This window comes from Girardinichthys multiradiatus, chromosome 21, assembly GCF_021462225.1.
Source record: "Girardinichthys multiradiatus isolate DD_20200921_A chromosome 21, DD_fGirMul_XY1, whole genome shotgun sequence".
Classification (NCBI taxonomy): domain Eukaryota; kingdom Metazoa; phylum Chordata; class Actinopteri; order Cyprinodontiformes; family Goodeidae; genus Girardinichthys; species Girardinichthys multiradiatus.
In genome coordinates, this window is record NC_061813.1 from 37,853,664 (window position 1) to 37,879,391 (window position 25,728).

At 40.3% G+C, this 25,728-nt stretch overlaps 1 protein-coding gene across 3 annotated transcripts in view; it reads left to right on the forward strand.

Annotated features, from left to right (window-relative positions):
• Positions 1-25,728, forward strand: part of LOC124858215 (cadherin-20-like) — a 113,244-nt gene that overhangs the window by 66,942 nt on the left and 20,574 nt on the right. For 2 of the 3 annotated variants that reach the window (XM_047350131.1, XM_047350129.1), the window contains one exon: positions 24,338-24,633. In XM_047350131.1, coding sequence (XP_047206087.1) covers positions 24,412-24,633 — 222 coding nt within the window. In that variant the 5' untranslated portion in view covers positions 24,338-24,411. Of the gene's footprint in view, positions 1-11,266; positions 11,599-24,337; positions 24,634-25,728 lie in introns of those variants that run through there. The other variant, XM_047350130.1, reaches the window with a different exon arrangement.

The following is a 25,728-nucleotide window of genomic DNA, read 5'->3' on the forward strand; positions in this document are numbered from 1 at the left end:
CCAAGACACTCTTAATAATAAAGCATCTTATGCTAAAAGAAGATGATAATATTAATAGTCTCATCATTCCACTGAATTCTAACTAGTGAAGCTGAGTCACTGGTACAAAAAAGCTTTAATCCACATTTTCAGGTGCTAATAAGATATTGCTTTTACTGGTACTGGAGCTGGACTAAGTAATAACAGTCCATTGTAGTCTAACTAAGAAAGCTGGGTCATTGGTGTAAGACCAGCTATGGTCCAAATTTTCTATTACTAATAATGTTTGGTTTTCGCTGGTGATCCTTCTGATAAAACTAAAAATCTATGAAAAAGTAATGAAATCACACAATTAGGTGCAGGGCTAAGCAACACATATTAAGTAAATTAAGTTTGAACCAGTATTTCCTTTACACCAAGAAGACAATATTTGTTTCTGCCTTTATTTCTCCGTCATCATTCAGGGTGTGTTACATGAAGGACATGGCTATTGCTCCCAAAGCAACACAAAAGAAACAAACTGAGAGAAACAAACATCTACCTTCTATTCAGCAGCACCTTGTAAAAGCCAGTATTAGGGTAGCCTTTCAGATAAAGTGCGGCAATGAAAAAGTCATGTTCTTTGGTAAAAGAGTTCAATGCATAAGTCAAAGCATTTTTGACCTCCAGTTTTTTGTGTTTGAGTCAAGCAGCGACACGGCTCAGGATCTATGAATCCAGGACCTTTAGAGATGAGCAGGTCCTATGAAGCTTTTAGTTGCCAGGTGACAGAGGATTGAAATGATTCTCATCCCTACAGTCAGACCGAGTGTGTTGTTGCAGACCCGCAGGTGGAGGGAGGACCTCATAACTGTCCTAATTGATTTTTTCATGCTCCGGTGGTTAACGAGGAGCCAGCCAAGATTGTGGGCGACAGCTTCATCTCCAGCGCAGCACGTGTTTAGGAGGAGGAAGATAATGGGGCGAATGCGCTGTAACTCCTGCTCTGTTTGGATTTACGGTTTTCATTTAGCCGGGAAAGAGACGTTTTCATGCCTGTAGCTCTTAAATGAAACCTCGGATCTCATAAGGTGGGCTTGTTTTGGAGGTGGAGGTTTCTAAACTCTCAGCTGTAGTTGTTCCTCATCTGATCACTGGGATCAGCGTTAAACTACCAAACAGAGGAGACATTTACTATTCGTGTGTTTGTTTCTGGTTAACTGGCAGCCTGCGCATGCACCCAAACCGCATACCAAACATGCAACACAGAGGGTACAGTCCCCCTAATTGTTATTCTATTGATTCTGGGAAATGGGGGTAGGGACTCCTTCAGACCTGATGATATGAGACACGTGCACCTACTACTGAACAAGAGCCATGTCACTGAGAGACATTTCTGTAGGTTAGAAAATGACTGTGTGATTGGAAATATTGTAATCAAAGGCTGATTAAAAAGGTTTAATGCTAGGATGCTAGTTTTTATTCTCAGAAACATGTTTGGTTTCTTTCTTAATTCATTTAGTTAGCTGTGTGTAAATAATGAAGCAGGGAATAATTTACCAGACGGAGGACATTCATAATTCAGACAAGTTCCGTGTTAATCTGTGTTTCTTGCTTGCATCAGTCTCAACATTTGCACTAGCTTCCAATTCCTGCTTTAGAAGTTACTCCCGTCTTTCATTTCGGATTCAGCGGTAGAGATGGGGGTCAGAGGAACAGAGCAGAGCAGCGGTTATACGAAATGACAGAAGAAGGAGGGGTAAATATCAGAGCAAGACGCACTGCTCCTTGGGTTTGTGGTCCTGCTGCTTGAAGCCCCCATGTCTCCTCAGCTCCTGTCAGCTCATCAAGGCCACATCCCAGCCTTTTCCCACTGGAATACCGCATCAAACAGCCCGGGGAGCCTTTTATCCTAAACAGAACGACGCCTCGTGTCACAGCACCGGCTCCTCTACCAGCCACACGGATGGCAAAGTTTAACACACTGGAGTAAAAGTCAATACCCCTGCCGAGGTGGCGGAGCTTAGAAGAAAAATTATATCCTGAAAGACTAAGGTTTTTAAAGAAAGAATCAAAAAAAAAAAAAGGGGGGGGGGGGGGGGGTTGTCAGACGAAACCAAGCTACTACCTAATGTTACAGTTCACTCTTTTGACTCAAAAAAAAAGACAGCTTGGGGCCATATCTTGCTAAGACCTCACAAGCCAAATCTATAAAGAGCCATTTATTTACAAAATGGAGGGAGAAATATAAATAATAATCCTGAAAAGCAAGACTTAGAGCTCCTTTCAGAACAGGATAAAATAGTTGCCCACAAACTGTAGTTCAAGTTAAGGTTAATTAAAAGGTTTGATAAGGCTATGCAGATTGGTGATAGTATCTTGCTTGCAGTAAAACATTGGACCTAGAATAGCACCGCTCAATTAGGGATTGGTACCTTTCACATTTGAACCGATACAGTACCGATACCCGGTACCTGGGAATCGATACCGGCACCAGTTTTCTGTCCTCTTGGGTGTGTTTATGTGGTAATAAGTGCTATTTCGTTTAATAATGAAATTTTCAATTTAACATATTTATTTCTCAATATATGAACTTTAACAAATATATCAAAACAACATCCAACTGTTTGTATTGTAACATAGCAGTTTTTCAAACATTTCTTAAACATGAAAAACCTCTAGTGACTACGCAGTGTTTTTTCTTAATAATGTACAAATTAAAACCCAACCATTATCCTGGCTGCAGACTTCGAGTCAAGTAAATTTTAAGGTTTCATGATATTTAAATTTCAAACTCTCTTATGGTTAGTATAAGTGCATAAATAAAAATTAACATAACATTAACATAACAGTGAGTCATAGCCTATCGGCCGTTTGTACTTGCATGCTGTAAGTCCATGTTGATTTCATACCTCTTTGCAACAAACCAAAATATTAAATGAATATTCAGTCTATAACACAATACAGACCTTGTAATAGACAACTGAACTATTGCATTGATGCAACCGTAGCACAACTTTATTTTTGTTCGTAATTGTATGAAACCATTTTTTTGTTTAAAAGCACGTATAGATAGTGAGCATAATGTTGTTGATGTTTGTTGTTGATGATGCCCTTTAGATGCAACCAATTCTATCTTAAAAGTTATTACAATGGAAGAAACATAAATTTTTGAAAAATTGTCCGATGCTGAAGTGTTATTCTACCTTTGGAGAAACATCTCATCAGTCCCATGTCGTAATTTTAATGAGACAACCCACCAACGTAGGATTAAATGACTACAGGCCTGTAGCCCTGACGTCTGTGGTCATGAAATCCTTTGAGCGGCTGGTGTTGAAGCACCTGAAAGACATCACAGGCCCCCTGCTGGACCCCCTGCAGTTTGCTTACCGAGCAAACAGGTCAGCAGATGATGCTGTTAACTTAGGTCTACACTTCATCCTGCAACACCTCGACCGTCCAGGGACATACGCCAGGATCCTGTTTGTAGACTTCAGCTCGGCCTTCAACACCATCATACCAGACATCCTCCACCAGAAGCTCACCCAGCTCAACGTCCCAGCCTCCACCTGTCAGTGGATCAACAGCTTCCTGACGGACCGACAGCAGCAGGTGAGACTGGGAGCATCTTCTCCCGATCCAGATCAATAAGTACTGGTGCCCCCCAGGGCTGTGTTTGATCCCCACTCCTCTTCTCCCTGTACACAAATGACTGCACCTCATCGGACTCGTCCGTGAAACTCCTTAAGTTTGCAGATGACACCACTGTCATTGGACTGATCCAGGACGGTGATGAGTCTGCATACAGACAGCAGGTGGATCGGCTGGTACACTGGTGCGGTCAGAACTACCTTGAACTGAACCCACTCAAAACGGTGGAAATGGTGGTGGACTTTCAGAGAACACCACCCCCATACACCCCCCCCCACCATCCTCAACAACACTGTATCGGCCGTGAACCACTTCAGGTTCTTAGGAACCACCATCTCTGAGGACCTGAGATGGTCTTCACACATAGACACTGTTTGAAAGAAGGCCCAGCAGAGACTGTACTTCCTGAGGCAACTCAAAAAGTTCAACCTTCCACAGGAGCTGTTGGTCATCTTCTACACTGCCATCATTCAGTCTGTCCTGTCTTCATCCATCTCAGTGTGGTTTGGTTCATCCACAAAACAGGACAGGTCCAGACTGCAATGAATAATCAGGACTGCAGAGAGAATAATCAGGGCTGACCTTCCCTCCATCCAGGACTTATACAGGTCAAGGGTCAGGAAAAGAGCTGCTAAAATCTCTGCAGACCCCACACACCCTGTACATAAACTGTTCAGAGCTTTACCTTCAGGCCGCCGCTACAAAGCACTGTTCACTAAAACCAGCCGCCACAGAGACAGTTTCTTCCCCCAGGCTGTTTCTCTGATGAACATTCAATAAAGTACAGAACAACAGCATACAGATGTTGCAAATGCACCTTTTTATTATATATGTGAATATTGTACATTGTAAATATGTATATTCTGTAATACAAAAACAAAACCAAAGAGCAAAGTGTACTGGAGTCAAATTCCTTGTTTGTATGTACAAACTTGGCAATAAAGCTGATTCTGATTCCATAGGTATATTAGTGTTCTGATTTCATTATAAGTGTGTTTTTGTGTCTCTGAATTGCTTTCAGAATAGAAAACATTCCAGTAACATACATACCCTGTGACAAGTCTGGTTTTTACAATTAAGGCCAACAAAGTTATATTTATCTTTTCACCAATTATTGTAAAGGTTACGGAAGCTTTACTTGGATAAAAAATGTGTTTTCTTCTTGGTTTTTCTTTTAAGAAAGATGCAATGACTTCCCGATCTAATTTCACTTTGTTTTAACCCACACCAAAAAAAAAACAGACATGAAAAGCCCCGACTATGGATCCCAAAGACACAGAATTTCTCTTTGTACCACGGCTGGTTCTGCTGCATGCCATTTTTAATCTCAGGCAGAAGGGAAGAGAGCTGCTCCTCTTATCTTAGATGACATGGAGGCTTTGCTCCCTCTCTCTGGGGCTCTCTCTTCTTGTTCTTCTGAAACCTAACCCTCTTTTATGCTCTTCCCTTGTGGTGGTTTGGTGGCAAAGAGATACAGTGAATGAGACTAGCTAACTTTTGTTTAGCTTATTCGATCTAAAGTTACATGATAACTGAGTGTGAAGAGGCAGGGTGCTACCTTTTTGTGGTTAAATTGCCTGGTTACTAAGTACTGCTGATACTCTTAGCTGTTCTTTTTAATGACCTAGGGCCATTAAAAGCTTATATAGGTGTTCGTTGTTGGAAAGCAGGTAAAAAGAAGTTATGATGTTGAAAATAAATTGCTGGCTCCTTATCCAGATCTCTGAAATGTCCTGTAAGGCAGTGGTCCCCAACCTTTATATCAGTGCGGACCGGTCAACGCTTGACAATTTTACTGCACCCCGGGGTGTGGGGGGTTTTTAAGGAGAAATATTACTGTGAGAGCCAAGAGCAGCTCATTCTACACAGATTTTGCGGCGTTCTATTTATACTTTTGGAACGGCGTCGACGAATGCGTGCTACAAGCAAGAGACGGCGTTCTCTACCACAACGTGTTGCTAAGCAACGCCCAGCTGAACAGGTATGATTTTATAACTTTATACACCTTTGATACCAGCGACAAAGGCTTGTTAAGTTCGAAAAGACATTTGTTCTGTTTAAAGTGGACCAAAAGTAGCAGGAGTGAATCCACCTGCATCTTTATGAACATACCTTTTGTCAAGCTGCGGCACTCTTTGTTGTCCCATTGTTTGAGAAAAACATGGTCCCGGTCTTCATTTGCCATCTTCCGCAGAAAACTCAGCCGTAATTTGGTCAAATACTTCATCCATGGTTTAAAACATTTTTCGGGAAGCCATTGGACTTAAAAAAAAAACCAAATAATCCAACACGAGAAATTATTTTAAAAAAAACACATACACGCTCAGCTGCATAATCGGTTCTGCCCTGTTTGAACTCGATGTGGATTTTTGAAATACGCACCGTTACGCAGGTCCATAACTAGTTTGGATGGGCCAAAATCCACAAATGACCCCTGCTTTACATCCTTAGAGCCAGTAGAATAATGTTATCTCCAAGTCTTTCACGTCAGTCCCACCAATCAGGAAGCAGAGGCCGAGACGTCCGGTGACTCAATTTTGTAGGGTGTGTTTACTTTCTGATTCAACTGTTTGTAGTTTTAACTGTGTTTGGTGTTCGTAGAAATGGTTTATATCGGCTTTTAGCCAAGATTCTGATGTTTCAGAGGATACCACACATGTCTATGTTTAACTAAGGGAAGTTTGAGCAAAAAACATTAAAAAAAAAAAAAAACCTGGAGCTTCCCCGTTTGTGGGGGGGTGGGGCCTAAGTTTAATTATTTCTTGTGCGGCCCGTTATCAATTGAGACCGGGGGATGGGGACCAATGCTGTAATGAGTGGTTTTCCAATCTCAGGCAGGTTCTGAACAAAAAGTGTCTCGTCTTTAAAACTTTTAAGGTGCTGTGAAAAGGTTTTACCCTCTGGCAGATTTCTTTTGTTTTTACTTGTTCGTCACACCAAATGTTTCAGATCTAACCATTTTAATTTGTAAATGCAAAATACCATTTTCTAATGTACAATACATTTATTAAGGGAAAAAAGCCACCCAACCCAACAAGGCCTTATTTTTAAAAAGTAATTGCCCTCTTTGGTGAATCTTCACGCTGATTAACCACAATTTTTAGAAAGTTGAGTTCAATTACACTAGCCAAACTCAGGTCTGATTACTGCCAAACCAATAAAACAACACCTAAATAGAACCTGCCTGACAACATGACGCATGCTCAAATATCTCAAAACCAAGTCATTGACATCTATTGCCCCTTTTCCACGGGCTCTATTTAGCTCAACTCAGCTTCACTTGGTCCGCTTCGCGAGAGTTTCCATTACTTTTTTCCCCATACCGGTACCTAGTTTTGGTCCCAGCCGGGACTGAGTAGGGACTACATGTTACAGATAATTATTCCTGAAGATTATATTTTACATGAAAAAAAACATATAATACATTCTTGAACATACAATAATACAAACATTATTTGTATTTTGTTTATCTGTGCTATCTCCTATTTATTTATATCGTTTCAGCAGAGTACTTTAATGTTAAATCTATTGCATGGCTCACTAATATGGTATTCTGTTGAGTTGTTGTAAAGGAACGTGCTAATGCATGCCGGTACATGTTGCAGTAAAAATGTTTGTGAGAACCAGATTAGAATTACAATTAATCTCTAAATGCTACTAATATTATTAGTGTTTCGAATTCCAATATTAGTCACAAGCAGTCATTCACCAATGTGGTGAACAACAGGCAGACTGGGCTTCACACTGAACACTTCTAAATCCCGAGGCAGAGTCCCAGTTTGTTAGGTCTCCAGGTTTCTGCTGTCGAAAAAACATTTATTCTGGCGTCCTTCTTGTGGCTGGTTGATCAATACTTTAAACTTTAAGAACTTAAGTTCGAGCTGGAAATTTTGTTATCAATAACTGGTGCTCGAAATAAATACAAAATGAACCTAATAATAAATATCAATATGCACAGATGCATAACCTTGACTTTGATTTAGTGTAGCTTACTTGTATTGTACCATAAGGTTCTTTGCTCCAGCCCGAACTTTTAGAATTAGACACAAATCATCAAATTATTTATGTATGTATAATGTAGACTAAAATTACATTATTTGCAGATGATGAAGCTTTGGTAAAAATTTAAAACCGCTTCTCAATACAGTCGAAAGGGAACTGAGTTTCAAAGAACTGGTTAGATGCAAATAAATTAACACTAATTTATCACCAAACAGAATGTGAAATATATATTTTTTACACGATTTTAACATTTACATATATTTGTTTACATTTGATCTTCAAAAACTATTTTGAAATGTTTTTTTACATGTTTCTTGATATTGCTCAGGAAAATGCAACTATTGTGGGCTATGAACCTGAACACAATTGAAAACCATCCTTGACTGTTATTTTCCGAATTTAGTTGTATGTAAAGTCATCACAAGTGATCACTCCCTGCTGCCCATTAAATTTACATAAGAGCAGATGGACACTAATGTCAGGAAAGACAGATTAATGTAAACCAATCATTAGCTCTATGTAGGTCTAACAGGCCTGTGATGTGCTTTAGCTGATTGTTTGCCGTCATGATAAAAGCTTCTTATAGGACAGAACATGATGTGGCTTTTATAAACCGACTTAAGAAGAGGCGTATTTGAACCGGCATGTAAAAACACCGTGTCCCTATAACATCCTGCATATGACCGCAAAACCAAAGTCTAGAAACATGCAGAACACAAGTGTATCCAATCTATTTCTACGCCATATCCAAGCCTTTGTGCGGAGGCCTGAAGGGACTTGTTTTCCAAATGTCTGCAGCTATAAAAAACGTAACTGACAGAGGCCCTTCCATTAGTCCAATAGGTTCAATTTGTTCTGCTAATCATTACCCGCTTCTCTGCTGCAGTGATGGGAGGTGTCATTCAATGAGCCTGTATGCCGCCCTTTGCGTGGACCGTCCAGACAAAGAGGGAGCCCCTGCTTTTGTTTTTTTAAGGGGGATCCAGTCAAGCATTCACAAACAGATTGGTAACCAGTCAGGTCTTCAAAGAGACAACGACAATGGGTGGGGTCGCTTGGATGGGGAGGTGGGGCGATTGTGAAGAAGAATGACCTGCCAAATGAAAAAGAAGAACTATTGAAAGGGACCGAGTGGGAGAAAGGAAAAACATATTGAACCAATGGAGAAGCACAACCTTTTGACCATCTGCCTCAGTGGGTGACAACAACCTTCATCTGTATTTTTAGAGCTGTACAACGCACCAAATTACTCTGTCAGAAAGATTAAGGAGAGTCAATGGGCTATCGAGTGGAAAAAGGACAAAGTCATCGCAGTGTGGAAACTTTGCATGTTTGTGTCTGAAGCTACAAAACTTTATGTCTAAAAAATCTGCATGGAGATAATTCAGAAAAATATGAAAACAAGAGCCTGAGCTGCAAATTGTGAAATAAAAATCTAATTTATGTTTAAACATGGTTGAGTACATCTCCAAAATGATTTCAATTCCATCATCCTTTTCCTCCTGTGGAGAAATGTTCGAAGGACTTGTCTCTGAAAACCCTTTTTTGCTGCATTAATTCCATGATTGCTTAAAGGCAGAAATGCTATTTTCTCCCTCAGAGCTAAACAAGAATCAGATCTCCATGACTAATCTCCCACTGCGGGTTTTGTGTTTTGGTCTGAGCTTGATTTTTGAGGCTTTTTTTGTCGATTTGGAAAACTAATTATGTTTTTCTGAGTAGTAGAGTGGCCAAATATAATACAGGTGTAATGTAGTTATGAGCACTCAACTTCTACCCTTTTCTTCAGAAACATCTGAAGAAAAGTCTCATGCCGAAGTTATTCTTATTGAGCTGAGTTAAGCTTCTCCACCAAACAGTTCTGGACGCTAACATGTATTCAGAATAACTGCTATCAATTGCTCAAGCTCATAGTTACACTAGCTAACAGGTATTTAGGCAAACTGTTACTCAAGCTAGCACTCATGCAATCTAACAGACATTCAGGCTAACTGAACTCAAACCAATTGCTATCAACTACTCAAGCTAATAGTTATAACAAGCTAACAGGTATTTAAATTAAAGACTACTCAAGCTAACTGCTATTCAGGCTAACAGTTAACCAACAGGTATAAATGTGTTAAGCTATTCAAGCTAACACATTCTAAAGCTAACAGTAACACAAACAAACAAAGTGAATGTCAACTGATACTCTGCAAGAATGGACAAATTAGTTTTCTTATTTGGATTGACAAGAACAAGTTATTTCTAGCCAAGACATTTCATACTTTACAACTACTGCAAAATTTGTGTATAACACCACCCAAGAAAAAAAAGGTTCTGCGCAAATGATGTGAAATGAACCAGATGCAAGACCTAGGTGCCATTTTGTTTTTACCGCCCTGGGAGAAATAAATGTCTTTTATCTTACAAAATACATATAGGCCCTATTAGCAACTTGAGCTAAAAGCAACTTAAATAACAGCTTCTCAAGCTAATGGTTATAAGCCCAATACCTACACAAGCTAACAGCTTTCAGAAAACAAAAATCTATAACTGCTCAAACTTTTTCCAACTAATTTAAACAATGTCATTATTAGATCTCAGCTTTAGAATCAGTAACTTTGTTGCAGACATTTTTTTATGTTCTCTATTTTATAAACTGTTGGCAGATGTAAACTTTTAAGTAAAATGAAGTTGTTCCAATAGAAATGCATACATTGTTTTCCAGCATCTGCAGCAGCTACTATCTGGGGTCTATCACTTCACTGAACTCAAGAAATAAAAGACACTACCACTACATATGTAAATGCTTGTTACTTCATACTGTTTCATGTTGCATATATTCCTTAGACCGTGCAGCCTGAATAAATATATTGCCTTGCTTATTCTGCTAATCAGGAATATTTTTGTTCTTTATTTTTGTTACCATTCTGAAGAATCAGTGTTGAGGTGTGCAGTGATGGACATATGAAATGCCAGTACAGTAGTTGACCATTCATGGCCATCATTTTTATTTTGTTATTCTTTCCAAAACAGCCGTTGGGCCACTGAGGTATTTTTTATTCAATTGTTGTGCTGAAAATGTACTCCAGCATAGTAAAGCAATAAGCTGTATAATTTGTAGCATTACTGGAAATTAAAAAAGACAGTAGCTTAGCAGAACATTAGTTTCATAAAGTATTGAAATGTATATGCTTAACTGTTGTTACAATAACTCCTCCATCAAAATCTCTCCCTAATTCCCCAAACTGAGAACACTCTAACTGCTGCCTTCTTAGAAGTATCCTGTGCACCACCAGTCTAAAACAACTATACTATCCCTTCAACACAATGCATTCAATGAGTGAAGAAATTACCACACTTTTGGATAAGCTTTTTTCCCGTTTATCACTTGGGTGAGTTTATTCACTTTCAAACCCTGAGACGGATCATGCAGGAGCACTTCCCTCCACAGCTTACCATCTACCACCTAATGCTTCTCTCCTCTCATTCCTCTGTCCCATGCTCGCCTGATTTTCCACCCCCACCCCTCCCCTCCTGCTGTAATTTCACCCCTGCTCTGCTGTCAATCCTCTTCCCCTCCCTCCTCTCTGTCTACTTTCTCCACCTCTTCTCTGTCCACCGCTTGCGGTGGGAGATTGGTGGATTACGCTGGAGCCAGGGGGAGGTTGTCCCACTGATTGTAGAGAGAGGGACAATAGGTCCTTTAGTCTGATTGGGTCCCCAGGTTGGCAACACCCGAGATGAGGGTGCACAGGCAACTGTTATAGAGGCAGCATGAGGATATGCATGTTTATTTATATGTAGATGGAGAAGAGGGCGAACTTTACAGAGAGGCCAACAAGGGAGAGCACACACTCAAGGTGACTTTAAAATAACTGACGCACATCAGGCGGAGAGTTTTTACAGCTTTTAGAAATGGTTCAGGGAAAAAAGGAGCAAAAAGAAAAACAGAAATACAAGTAGAAGACGAGAAGACGAGGTGTAATATCAGAAAGGAAAGAGGTAAGGCACTGACTTATTATTTTCGGTTTGGTGTTAAATACTGTCAATAAGAAATCCTAAACATTTTTTAAAAAATTCCCGGATGATTTATAGCTGCTGATGAATTTGTTTTGTAATCAAATCAGGATCTGTAGATAAGTAAGGGGTTTGCATGCACTTCAAAAAGTTTCTGAGGCTGTAATTCTCAGCACGTCTGCACTTTTGCTACTTCAAACAAGCCACGCTGAAGAAGAGGAAAGCCATCTGCCTTTTACGGACCATTGTTTGGTATTCAGACCTCATTCCTTAGTCTGAGCCAAGGTTCTACTCTCCCAAGATGAGAACTTTTTTTTTTCAATTTTACTGTCAAACCCATTAAAGTACCGCCCGTCTTGTAAGGCAAGAAAATTAGGTACGAGATTGGCGTGTGCACTCTGGCTGGAGCGTGATGTTTTTTAGCTATTATCATATCAGGGAGAGGTGGAAAAGACAGGTTTGGGTTGAGATATCATCAGTGACATTTGCAGCATCTGACAATAAGCTTTAAGAAGACATGAACCTTCTCCTTTCAAAGGAGCTCCAACATGTTTAATTAGTGACACTGACTGCAAACCTTTCCAGATGTATCTTATGCACGGCGACGTCACTTCCCTACACCAGTGGTTAGGATGGATGCCAGTTTGTGTGATTTAATTTGTACACAATTTTTGAGGTTTTTTTATTTATGAACTACAGTGGCTCTCTTAAGCAAGCACAGCCCTGCTTTAAAGCTGAGGTGTGTATCCAGAAAAAATTAGACCTTGAGAAATATTTTCTAAATTGTTTCCATTTTTAATTTGACACATATCATGAACTGAGAATTGACATACTCTATCTAAACAATCATTATATTAATACTATATAATATATATGTTTTTCAAATGAGAGATTCTGGCCTTCCTTTGCTGCTGGTGGAGTAAAACCTGGGTGGATTGCAACAAAATATATATTTTGGAATCTGTGAGCTCTCTGCTTACAGCAGACATGCTGGTTGTGTGTGGTCAAAATAAGGTGAGATCTTTCCATGTAATCCATGCAGCATGCATGAACTACCCACAGTTAAATCAATAAAAATTAAAATAGGTATCTTTTGTGTAATCCATGCAACAATTATTAAAATACACAGTTAAAGCAGTAGATAGTGAAAAGAGCATATTCTCATATTCTGGGACTGAGAGACTGGAGAGGCCTGTATGGAGTCACATATTTACTGTTATAGAAGTATAAACAACAAGTGTAACCAAATAAATTATGCATGATTATTTTCAACAAGTATTAAATGGATGAATAATCTTTTTCAAGTTAAAACATGATTGAGAGCTGATAATTAAAAACATTAAGGTTTAGAAATTCTCAGTCAGCTATATATGAAAGAGATATTATGTTAATATAATGTATAATGTTAATGTGAGTGACGAGAGCCGGCTAGGAGCTGACAGCGAGTCTTTTAAAGAACAACAAACACAAGCAAAGGAGGAACAGGATAAAGCCAGCTGCGTGCTGACTACTGGTATCTTGAAGGCCGAAAAACAGCACAAGAAGGCCACTGTGACCATGACTAAGTATTGACCAATAACAAATTGTGCCTTAACGGAAAAGCCTAACAAAGGGCTGACCAGTGAGAGCATCTGCACTATAAAAGCAATGCCGAAAAAAGGGACCTGCGGTTGTTTCCTCGCAGAAGACCAGCGAACAAGATCGGACGGAGAAAGATGCTACAGATGAAGCAGAGGACCAGAGACACAGTCCAGCTGATTGACTGCATTAAAAAGAGGATCAACCCGTGTGCCCTGGAAGGACTGTGCCTCGAAATTAAGAATCTGATTTCATCTACAGCCTTTTTATCCAGACAACAGAAGTAAACTTGATTGGTGAACAACTGATTGCTCTAATTTTCAGGCTTCTGGAAGTCCTGAATCAACTTCATTTATACCTCTGGAAGCTACTGTCTTCGGAGACATATGACAACAAAGTCCCTGTTTAACCCTCAAAACCTGGAGCACCAGTGCATCAGTGCTCAGAGGAAGACAACTGAAGATTAAGCCGTCTTTCCTTCAAGAAATCGCTCGTCGTTACCCGAAGAAACATCCCCATCGGGTGCATGGATGAGCCTCCGTCTTCAAACCCACTAGTTTCAGCATCAGGGAGAGACAGGTTGAATTGATTGATTTTTTTCTATTATTGAAATTATTATGTGTTGTCGAATTTAAGCTGTTACTGACCCATTCAAACGCGTTACTAATTAAAGAAACAATATAAAATTCTAGTTAAATCGTGGACATTCAATTATTTGAGTCATCTTATTTTTTGTTTTTTGTTGGTGCTAAAATGTCTTGTAGCCTGGTTCTAAGAGATTTTAGGAGGTTTTTATAAGTTGCCTTAGCCAAACTTGTTAAAACAGCGCCCTTGAGGCTCGTGCCAAGTCTCTAAAATTAACCTAGCCCATAAACCAAGAGCCAGTTGTAATATTAGGGAATGAGCAGCCATGAACAAAAATGATTGTTGAAAGTGTGGATGACTGCGAGAGGCTACTCGGTGGTCCAGACCTCCAGATGAAGAAGGGCGAGACTTTTGTATGAAGGCTGTCAGAGGCTAGGCGAGTCATTTCCCGACACCAGCTTAAACAGAACTTTCAGTAAACCTGCTTAGTAAGAACTTTCAGGTTTAGGGAAGTCCGGACCTATTGGATGGAGAGCTGGATTGAGCAATCCCCTCAGAAATAGGGAAGTAGGAGAGAGGGGTTAGCTCATTGGACAACGAAAGTGTATAGAAGCCGTGTGGTGTACAGCTGGGACCGAGTTTTGCGGTTAAATAATTTTGTAAAGTTTGTTTGCCTTTAGTTTGAACTGTTTTTGGTGTTTGTAGAAATGGTTTTATCAGCTTTTAGCAAAGACTCTACTATTTCTGTGGATGCCACATATGTTTATGTTTAACTAATCAAACTTGCAGTAAAGAAAGTAGAAGAAATTCTGCCCCCAGCAGTGGGGGTTGGGGCTTAAGAGGTTAAAGCAGTTTTTGACTCAGTTTTAGCTTCGAGTCTTCTTGAGCCCACGTGTTTGATCATCTACAATTATTCTAATTAATCAGAAGTGAAGTACAGCTGAGATGTCCTTGAAACTGGATGCAAAGAGGTTGCATTTAAAAAGTGATCACATTGTACTGGGTAAGATCCACAAAGCTCTATAAATACACTACCGGCCAAACGTTTTACATACACTTTATCCCTTAATGGGTCCCTTTATTTTTATGGCTATTTAAACTGTAGATTCTTACCAAAGGCAACAAAACCATGAATGAACACACATGGAATTATGTAGTAAACAAAAAGTGTGAAATAACTGTAAAAATGTTTATATTTTAGATTCTCCAAAATAGCCACCCTTTGCTCTGCTTTACTGCTTTGCTCTCTTGGGGTTCTTTCTCTTTCTTTCTGTATGTATATATGTTTAACTAATCAAACTCTCAGGGCAGGCTCTCAGGACATATACAGGACATATATATATATATATATATATATATATATATGTTCTGTATTCCTCATATGCCTGAACTAAGGCATAGGGTTTCAAATGAGAAGCATTTTCATCCAAATGTGTTACAGTCTGAGACCAAAATTGAAAATCGGGGCCACAAACGCAAGGGGTATATTGGGCTCAAAAAGAGCACCACTGTTACCAAATAAAACATCACACCCAAAATAAAACACGATGGTGACACCATGATGCTGTGGGGTTGCTGGCCCAAAACCTTCAGGTTTCTGCTAGAAAGTCAGAGATGAAGAGGGATTTTATTTTTTAGGATCAATTGGAAATCCAATCCAACCCAAATGTGGGATAATGTTAGAGCACAATCAAAAATGACTGAAAGCAAATACTGAACCAAAAGGACATTCAACAAAGTATTGGTTTAGGAGGTGTAGGTCTTTTTACTTTTGAATATTTTTTTCCCCAAACAAATTAGTTCTTTATTTGAATTGTAAAAAAAAAGGTTTTAGAAAAACGTTTCTCATGGTCTCAATTTTTTTGTATCTGTTTTAGATTCACTGTTAATGTACCCTCAAGAGGACGATTACGTTTTTTGAAACAGCAGCACAGATGTTGAATTGAGGAAAATGAGAATCAGTTATTTTTGTGGTCACTGCAGCTTCATAACCCACCTCATAAACAAACATTAAAAAAGAAAAGGAGGGGGGGCCTAGTAATTAAAAAACACCTTACAGTAAACGAACCGCAGGGAGGGAGACGGTGGCTGCGGCAAGCACAGCTGCACGACCCCCAAAGCCCCAGGAGCTCCCCACAATTAAGAGAAGCTGGTTCAAAGCCAGCGCCTCAGTCCTGAGGGGGGGTGAGGATAAGATGCCCTACACACAGACTGAGGCATGTTCTGAACTCTGATTCATACCAACACACCAACAAGTGTGTGATGTTGGGAGAGCCTGGCCAGGGTACACTCTGCCTTTGAAGGCTGCATTCCTGCCCTGAGAGCCAGATAAGAAACTGGGTCTTTCCTCCGGGTGCTGATGGGATAGACCTTTTACTTTAAAAACCACTGCACCTGGTCATCTTTATCCACAGAAACATACAAACCAGACCAGAGACTGTGCTGTGAGAACAACCTGCTCATTAAAGGTTAGAAAAACTAGCAGCAAAATCAGACTTTATGTTTCAATAAGTGAACTTCAGCACTCACAAACATAAACTCTTCTACATGTGCTTCTGGTTTAAGATCTAGAGCCGCCTCACCCCTGACCACCGTGTAAAATCAATCGTGGTTAACAAATTGACCCTGACGTCTCACCCTACCACCATGGGTGGGTCCGGTTTTCATGGATCCGCCCACTTTTTAGGGAGCTTTTCTGCAGCCTGGGAGGCCTCCTTCTAAAAGCCGAAGTTAAATCAGAGGAAACACAGCCACTGTGAAATGAATGCTCCATCAGGATGCAGATGAACCTAAACCGGTCGATAATATACACATCTGCACCACACAGAGGCTTCACATTATTTGCAGATGAAGGTTTAATGAAAATATCCCTAAAGATAACTTCATGGATCTGCTAATTGTTTTTTGCATTTAAACTAACTCAATAAAACATATTAGTGCAGAAAACATTAAAACTTGCAAGATTTCTATACTTGAACACTGAAATATATCATATTACAACTTTGTCACTGATTTTACAGGCCCAAGCTAACATGGAAGCACATAATGTGTCTCTCTAGGCAGCAAGACTTAGATTCACAAACCACAAGACAAATGGAGCTGCTTAGAGGTATTGCATAACATCTTTGAAGAAAGCTAAACACAGCGGATCAATGCCAATACCTCATACCAACTCTAAAGCACGCCGGTGGTAGGGTGATGATTTGGGCTGGTTTTGCTGCTGCACGGTAGAGGCTGAAATTTTTTCGGGAGTCCCACGGGTCACGGGAGACAGCATCAGTAAAGATCACGTGATTGGGACGGTACAGGAGCAGACGGGAGCGGGAGCTAACCAATAGCAGGGAGAATAAACTAGGATCAATTGTCCTTGGAAATGTAAAACTGAGACTTTGTTATAAACTTTAAGAGAAAAAAAACTTGGATCAACGCCGCCATTGTGTAGTTTTTTTCCAAGAAGCCTATACTATAATGTGAGTCAAACGAACTACACAACCCACAAGTCAACGGTGCTTCTGCTCGATGTTTTCCACCTGCGTTCAGGATGGAGGGAGCAAACGCAGGTGGAGAACTGGACGTGGTAAAATTGGATTTGCAACGTAAAGTCAGAAATAAGGACTTATCTATTAAACTCATAGAGCTGACAGGAAAGTCGCAAATATTACCGAACTTCAGGAGAGTTGAATGTAGCGGTTTTAACATGCAGTCTGCTGCTTGTAAAACGTGTTTAGTCGTAATCAAGTTCACCAGTGATTAAGAGACACTTGTAAGGCAGATTCTGGATTAAATCAGTCCTGCATCTCTTCATTCATCAAACTAAAAGTACCAACATGTGTCAAGTCTCTTCTGACCAACAAAACTGCTCCGTGTGCACTAAGGATTTAAGAGCCTTTGCCACAGTAGAGGGGAAAGGTACGCTCCGTGAGGGGACATGGAGGATTTTTTTTTTCTTTTGCGTCTCCACGCAATACTTTTGCGTTCGGCATTTTGGAACAACAGCACAGATGACAAACTGCTCATAAAACAAACACTGATATGTGATTGATATGGTTTATTTGTCATATGCAGGTTAACACGCAGTAAACAATGCGATTAAATGCTTAGGATAAGAAGAACTGTTCAAATCTACAAAAACACTAATGGCGTACAAAAAAAAGTACACATCATGCAGCAGTAATAAGCAAATAAAGTGTCACAGATGTGGTTTCATGCAGTTTTATGGTCCAGAGTTCAGTAGTTTGTTTGACAGCTTGTGGATAAAAACTGTCTTTTAGTCTGATTGAAGATAATTTTTTTTAAGGCTGATTTCAAAATAAAACTCAATAAATCTCAAAACGGGTGTAGTGTTTGTTTCAATTTTTGCAGTTATCTGGTTTGGAAATCATCCCACAAAGTATTGCGAGATAACTCAAAGACTATTTTGTGAGAACGCAAAAAGTATTGTGAGTGAACGCAAAAGTATTGCGTTACGACGCAAAAGAGAAACAATTCCCCCATGTCCCATCGCGGACTCCGTAGAAAGGCTTCATTAAGGGAAGATATTAAATAAATATGTTGTGAAATAGAAAAAAATTGAATGTACCATTAAATGTACAATTTATTTTATTACATCATTAAATATTAAGTGTACCACTAATTACGTCATGTCATCTATAAAATTATACTTAATTATTCAGTGGCATATTTAATTGCATAATAATCCATTTCATGATATAATGGTACATTTATTGTTTCTAATGATGTATTAAATAAATAAATGGTACCTTTAATTTAATGGCACATTTAATGGTACATTTCTTTCATGTTACATTTACTTCACTTATGGGACATTCACAACATTTATTTATTTAATGATGATTTTATTGTATTAATTTTGTCCAGTTTGACCCTCCATTCTTGATGCCTGTATAGGAGATCATGTCAGAATTTGAATCAGGTGTTCTGGAGCAGACACACATCTAAAACTTGCAGGGAAGAGGTCCCTGAGGACCAGGGCTGTGAACCATTGAGGTACAGTTTCTAAATTATGAAGGTAATGCCTTTTTGACCTTTTGTTTAACAAGTACAGTTCTCTTACTAGGTGCATTTTTCTTTCGTTTCAGCAACTTGAAACATAAAAATAATGTCATTGTTCAAAGGAAACAATCACTTAATAAATGAGTAAAATACAACTAGGCACATTTTGTTTATTCAGCTAAGATAGGCATGGTCTGTTTCCTTGTTTAATATTTTATTATTTCTTCATTATTATTCTTTTTACTTTAACTGGCCTTTACTACAGCTAAAAACAGGGACCTAACTGGTCCTTCAAAGAAACAAATTGCCAAAAGACTAAATGAAGAAAACAAAAATGGGAGTGGCACAGGAGTGGGAGTCGTTCTGAATGGGAGCGGGAGTCAATTTACCAGGAGTGGGACGGGACAGGATTTTTTTCGTTATGCTGGCCTGGGATTGGGATGGGACAAGACATTTTTCTGTTGGAGCGGGATGGGACAGGAGAGAAAATCCACTCCCGTGTCACCCTCTACTGCACGGTGCCCAGACCATTGATTTGACCATGCACCCCTCTGTATACCAAAGTGTGTGATAGTCAAATCTGACATCATCTGTCCAAAACCTGAAGCTTGGACCAAACTGGGTCACAAACAGGATCCCAACACACAGCAGAATGGTTGGAAAAGTAAAAGAAGCAACATGTTGCAGTGGCCCAGACCTCATCCTATTTGAAATGCTGTAGTGGGACCTTAAGAGAGCTTTTAAAGAGGAGTTTTGTTTTTGTTTTTTTTGATTGAGTGATGGCGCCAGTGTGTGTGGCTCGCCTCCTGTCACTGTAAACTTTGTTTGTTTGTCTGCTGTTTATATGTTTTATTCAGGAATTTGTCAACGCCTTACTTGTGTATAATCGCCAAACACTTCTGGATTTACAACTTTATGCTAATGATGTTGCATATTGTGGACATGATGGGCAAAAAACCGTGCCCCCGTTTCTAACAAAGATTCCAGCTTGTTTACACCGCGACCCGGCCCCACTTCTGCGGAACAAGCACCGTCGCCGCCGGGGAAAACACAGTGGACAGCTGGTAAAGATGAGGATGTGTTTGATGCGCTTTACTGATGGTCCTCGGACCGTGCCGTAAGGGGTGCCTCGCCTTTTTTCGTGGCGTTCCCTCTACCCTGTCGACACCTGGCTGGTACCTGTCGTCGGCCCAGATGAGGTGCTTCGGCGCCGCGCCCCCAGCTGTCCTCATCCCTGCTACCGTGGGGCGAACCTGCACAATTTGATCCATGCCTTTATTACCACCCGGCTGGATTACTGTAATGCACTTTATCTGGGGGTTAGTGGGTCCTCCATTGCCCAACTGCAAAGGGTCCAACATGCTGCAGCAAGGCTTTTAACTGGCACACGTAAATATGAGCACATTTCTCCCATCTTATCTTCACTTCACTGGCTGCCTGTGCCTTTAAGGATCCATTTTTAAATACTTTTATTTGTTTTTAAATCTCTGAATGGCCTTGCCCCACCTTACCTGGCTGATCTGCTGCATCCCTATAATCCCTCCCGCTCCCTTAGATCAGCTGATCAACTGCTTCTGAGGGTCCCTAAGACCAGACTTAAACTAAAGGGAAATCGATCTTTTGCTGCAGCAGCTCCTAAGCTTTGGAACGAGCTGCCCCTCCAACTCAGACAGTCCTCTTCACTGTCTGTTTTTAAAACGTGTCTTAAAACCTACTTGTTTTCTTTGGCTTTTGACATTATGTAAGGTGTTGTGTTTTGTTTGAATTAGTTGTGTTTTTTGTTTGTATTATGAGCTGTGTTGAATCTAGTTTCTGTACAGCACTTTGGTCTGCTGTGGTGCAAAAGTGCTTTATAAATAAAGTTGGATTGGATTGAATTGGATTGGATTGGATTGGATTGGATTGGATTGGATTGGATTGGATTGGATTGGATTGGATTGGATTGGAGGAGTGGACCGTTTTTCCTGTTTATTACAGTCTTTGGTGACAAATTGTGAATCTTAAATTTTAAGTCAATTTTAGTGTGTGTAAAAAGTGCTCAGATTCTCTCTTAATTGAGTATACAGAAGTGTCAGAAAATGCATCTCGACTTCTCATCCTCAAAATTCTTTATATTTATCATTTGGTTGTTTTTTTTACAGGAAATTATTAATTATTCAAACAATCTCAACTTTTGATCCCCAGCAGTTGTTTTGGTGGACCCTCACATTGCTGATGTTTGATTTCTTACCATATAAACCTGAGTTTCATGTGTTCAACCAAAGCGATGGGGCTGGTTTCAGCTCATTATTCCCAACAGGTGGAGCAGGTCACATCCTGCTGAACCGTGTCAGTCGCTGGCTGTTTGTTTTTCTCCAAGAAACCAAAAAAAAAAAGAAAAAAGAAACAAAACTCACCTTTCTCCCTGGTGTCGGAGCGGTGTGATGTAGTCTGTTGTTGACAGATCGCAGTTAATGGAGCAGCAGGTGGGCTCGGAGTACGATGATACAACAATATGGCCCATCATTTTCTCACGCCAGCTGCTCCCCCCCCTCACAATCACAGCCTCCTCTGCTGTCACTCAAACTCTTCCTTCGTCTCGATAAACACCTCTGCCTTTCAGGGCTTTCTCGAATTTCAAAACAAACGCTAGACAAATTGGATACCACTGTGCCTCCTTTGCCATATTGGCTTTTCTTGCAGCGTTTTCTGGATAACAACTCTAAATTAGGTTATTGCAGCCAGGTGGGAAAAACCTCTAAGCTTCACATGATTGTACCTCATCCTTTCATCCATTCTCCTGCCGGATTCCTGCATGGTTTTCATGGAAAAATTGTGGACTTTTCTAGACCCAACTTCTAGAATTCTCAGTCCTTCATATTCATCTTAAGAGGAACAAAGAAAGGAAGTACGAATGAAGAAAGAAACAAAGGAACACACACAAGGAAGGAAAGTAAAAAGGAGACATGGGAGGAAGGAGGGGATCTATTAAACAACAAAGGCAGGATGAAAGGAAGGAAAGAAAACCAGAGGTAGAACACAAAGAAGGAAGGAAGGAAACAAGAGTTACAAGGACTGAAAGACAGAAAGAAGGAAGGGAGATAGGACACGAGCAAGAAGGGAAGGAAATATGTTAAGGAAAAATCAATTTTTCCAGACAGTATTTATTTTTATCCCAATTCCAATACTAGAAAGTCATGGTTGGATTGCAATAAATATTAGCTAATTATCATGAGTACCAAGCATTCAGTACCAGCAATATGTTTGGTGAGGATTGGTAATTACTGCAGCAGAAAATGTTTTTAGAAGGGCATTGAGATGTTCTGGTGAAGTCGTTACTAAGTTAAAACTAAGTTGTTTTCTGCCAAACCAGCAGATGTAGCCAGACGCTACTTGTTCAATAGAACCATGTTGCTTTTATTGAAAGAGATAAATAAACTAAAAACCATCTGGGGTCTTTGTTTGGAATAAATCTTAAGCACAAAAACATTCACAGTGCTTAGTAAGGTAAATGTTCATTTATCTCAAGTCATATCACTACTGCCACATTCACCAACAATATTGCATGTTTTCCTAATATCATGGACCTTTAGCAGGAACCCTATTCATTTCTGCATCTCTTCCCTTATCCATCAGCGACTTGTGCAGCAGCTGTTTCCTTAAACAAGCGAGATACCATCACATTAGCAGGAGAAAGGAGTGTGAAATGTTTCGTTTTGCACGTCACCTCATTAGCTCGACAAAACGGAGCAAAATGGCCAGGGTGCAGGTCGCGACCTTTTAATGGGAGGAGCTCAGAGCAAGGACTTCATAATGGAGATCAGGCATCGTGAATGAGCTGAAAACGAAGGGAGCAACCGGGTTAAGTGTCAGTCCTCCTGCTAAGCGTCCCTTGCTGAGTGTTATTTTTTAACAAACAAACACACACACACATTAGCCAGCCTCCCACTGACAATGGAAGCCAAGCCTCCCACCATTCGCTGCCTTTTGTGCCTCTTCAACAATGATTAACTGAGTTTGGTGATTCAGAGAGTCTACAGAAGCACAATGCTCTCTCTTTTACAAAACATAATGGAGTCGGTCCATGCGTCAAACAGTCTGCATTTTCTTCCTTTCCTTTGTAGCTCCAAACTTTCCTTTCTGCCCCCTGCTCGCAGCCTTTTCACGCCCCTCTTTCTGCTTTCTGGCGATAAATTCGTCTGTTATTTCCACCCTACAGTTCATTAATGCAAGAAGCAGGCAACCTTCTAATACATATAAACAAGATGCATATGGAAACCAGCAGCATGAATGTGAAAAGGTATTGATTAACTCAAATAGGCATCTCCTGCAAAAAAAATCTGGGAACTGGCCTCCCTGATCTCAAACATTCCTTTGATTTGCGAGGGAGAAATAGGGATGGAGATGGTGTTTTAGAGGCATCAGGCAGAGCCATGGGGGTTTCTGAAAGCTGAGATATGGAGGGAAAAACTGGGGGAAAAAATGTATTCATGTAATGAGCAGCGTGCAGCACTGAAGGAAGCTTGTAGAACATGGTGCAAGTACAGCTGAATAAGAGTGTTGACAGAAACACTGTAATCTCAGAACATCACACCCCTGGGCCAATTACACGAGGTGTGAAGGAGCGCACGTCTCCTGATGACAGCAACGTGAGGAAGAAGGAAAGGAGTATGCCTCCATGTGAGGAACCTGACTGTCCAGAGCTGGAGGGAAGCAGCAGCTTTGGCAGGTTTTCTCAGGTTGTTAATGTACGCGTCATTAAGAATTTGGGCAAACTGTTTGAAATTGTACTACTGGAACACTGGGAGGATTTAAAAATTAACCAGAACTGCAAGCAGTTATGATGGTGTCCAGCCCTGCTGACCCGACTCCTGGTGCACATTCCTCTCTGTTGCCCCAGCGAACGCCGCCTCTCCGCTGATCGACTATCGGCACCAAATAAAACATTCTAGCCACAGAAAGATGTTACCTGGTTAGAAGTTTTTATACCACCAAACAAGGCCCATTTCACATCGCTTGGAAACGTTGTTCACAAGATAATGATTCAGAGTTCTTACAAATGTTATTTGTCAAAATTCCAGACTGTCTCAGACCCAAATTACGGTTTGAATACATTTTTAGGATGGATGGATGGATGGATGGATGGATGGATGGATGGATGGATAACCCTCTTTCTATCATCCTTCAGTGTGAAGATGTTAACAGAATGAAACAATAAACATCTGTCCTGATATAAACCTACAAGTTGATGTTCATCACATCTCATACCTGAACTAAAACTTTCTAAAATAAAAGACAAAACAATCATCCTGCTCCTTTTCTCCAGTGCTAACAACAGCAGGTGAATGTTCTAGTCTCTTTTTGTGTCCTCTCCTCTATTCTGTGTAACATTACTGGACTCAACGGGATTCCTTCGTATTCAAACACACTCAGACAACCCAACAAAACCTCAGCAGTAGAGAAGTAATCTCGATGCTGAATAACAAGATTACTGCTTTATCCACAGGTTTCCAACACATAGATGATGCAGACATTCATCTGTCCTCTCCCTATTTTCTTCTTCTCTCAGAACGCCTGCTGCAGGAATCAGGAAATAACGACACGTGAAGAGGAGAAGTCTGTTCAGCATCTCCAAGTTTCACAATGGGGGTCCAAGTACATCTTCTAGCCACCTTGGGCACCTTTTTGCTTCCTCTTAGCCTTTGCATGTCGACCCTTCTGCCTCAAAGCAACCCGGGTAAACCAGCAGAGGAGGAAAACACCAGAAGCTCAGTGCTGCTGCAGAGGGTAAAACGAGGATGGGTGTGGAATCAATTCTTCGTCTTAGAGGAGTACACCGGACTGGAGCCACTTTACATTGGAAAGGTTGGTGTTGACTGCCAGCATGGCTGCACGCGCACACACACACACACACACACACACACACGCCAACATGAAGGTACAACCTGAGGAAATGTGAGGTGGACAACGTTTCAGTATGACCTTTTCAGTCAGTGTTGCTGGTGTGAAGAGAAGCTCAGTGTTGGAGTCACTAAGAAGTTTACCTCAAACTTTCAGCCAGAGCAGAGTAAAAGATCTTTGAGAGAGCTCAGCAGCCTAAAGGAGGAGAAACGATCAGAGGGGGGAAAAAGATCGGCTTCAATGGTAAAAAAAAAAATCCAGATTTAATCCTGAGGCAGTGCTGTCTTTATAGCTTAGACACACCCTCGGCCAAAGAAACACGCATATAACATATTTAAAACACAAATAGAGATGATCTGATGGGATAAACGGGTACAACGGGGAGTTTTAGCCGCCTGTAGAGGCTTTAGAAAAGACCTGGTTGCCTCCCTTTGAAGGTTTCCCTTGCACGTCCCACTGGGAGTCGACCTTGAAGAACACCCCGAAGTATTTGGAGGGTTTTTAGGTCCATTCTGACCACCTTCTGACCAGTGAACTCATTGGGATCAACCTTGAGGAGTTAGCTACACATACAGATAAACTCAACTAAAAGAAATTTAGCCATCAGCTGTTTTAGATTCTTCCACTCTGTAGAATGACTCTATATAATACTTTTTTAATTCAGTCAGTCTTTTTAAATTAAATTACTGAAATAAATAAACTTTTTGATGATGTTCTAATTATTTGGTGAGCTTTAACTCACCCAACGTAAAATAGTGCAGCCCTGATCTTTGAAACACCACTGCCTCAATATTATTATTATTCAAAAACACTTCAACACTAAAACCACTTTAAATGGGAATGATGGAAACCAGACAAATTACTATTCTCGATCAATTTCAAATCTAGCAAGTATTGAAGTAAATACAGAAACTCCCGGACAGAAGTGCAGGATTCCCTCACAGACACTGGAGCTATTTTCTTTGGCTTTTAAAGCTGATTGATTTTTTGTTATTCACTTTTAAATTTATTTATTTGTTTTAACATTTTAGTGCTGCATTTGCTATACAGCACTCTGGT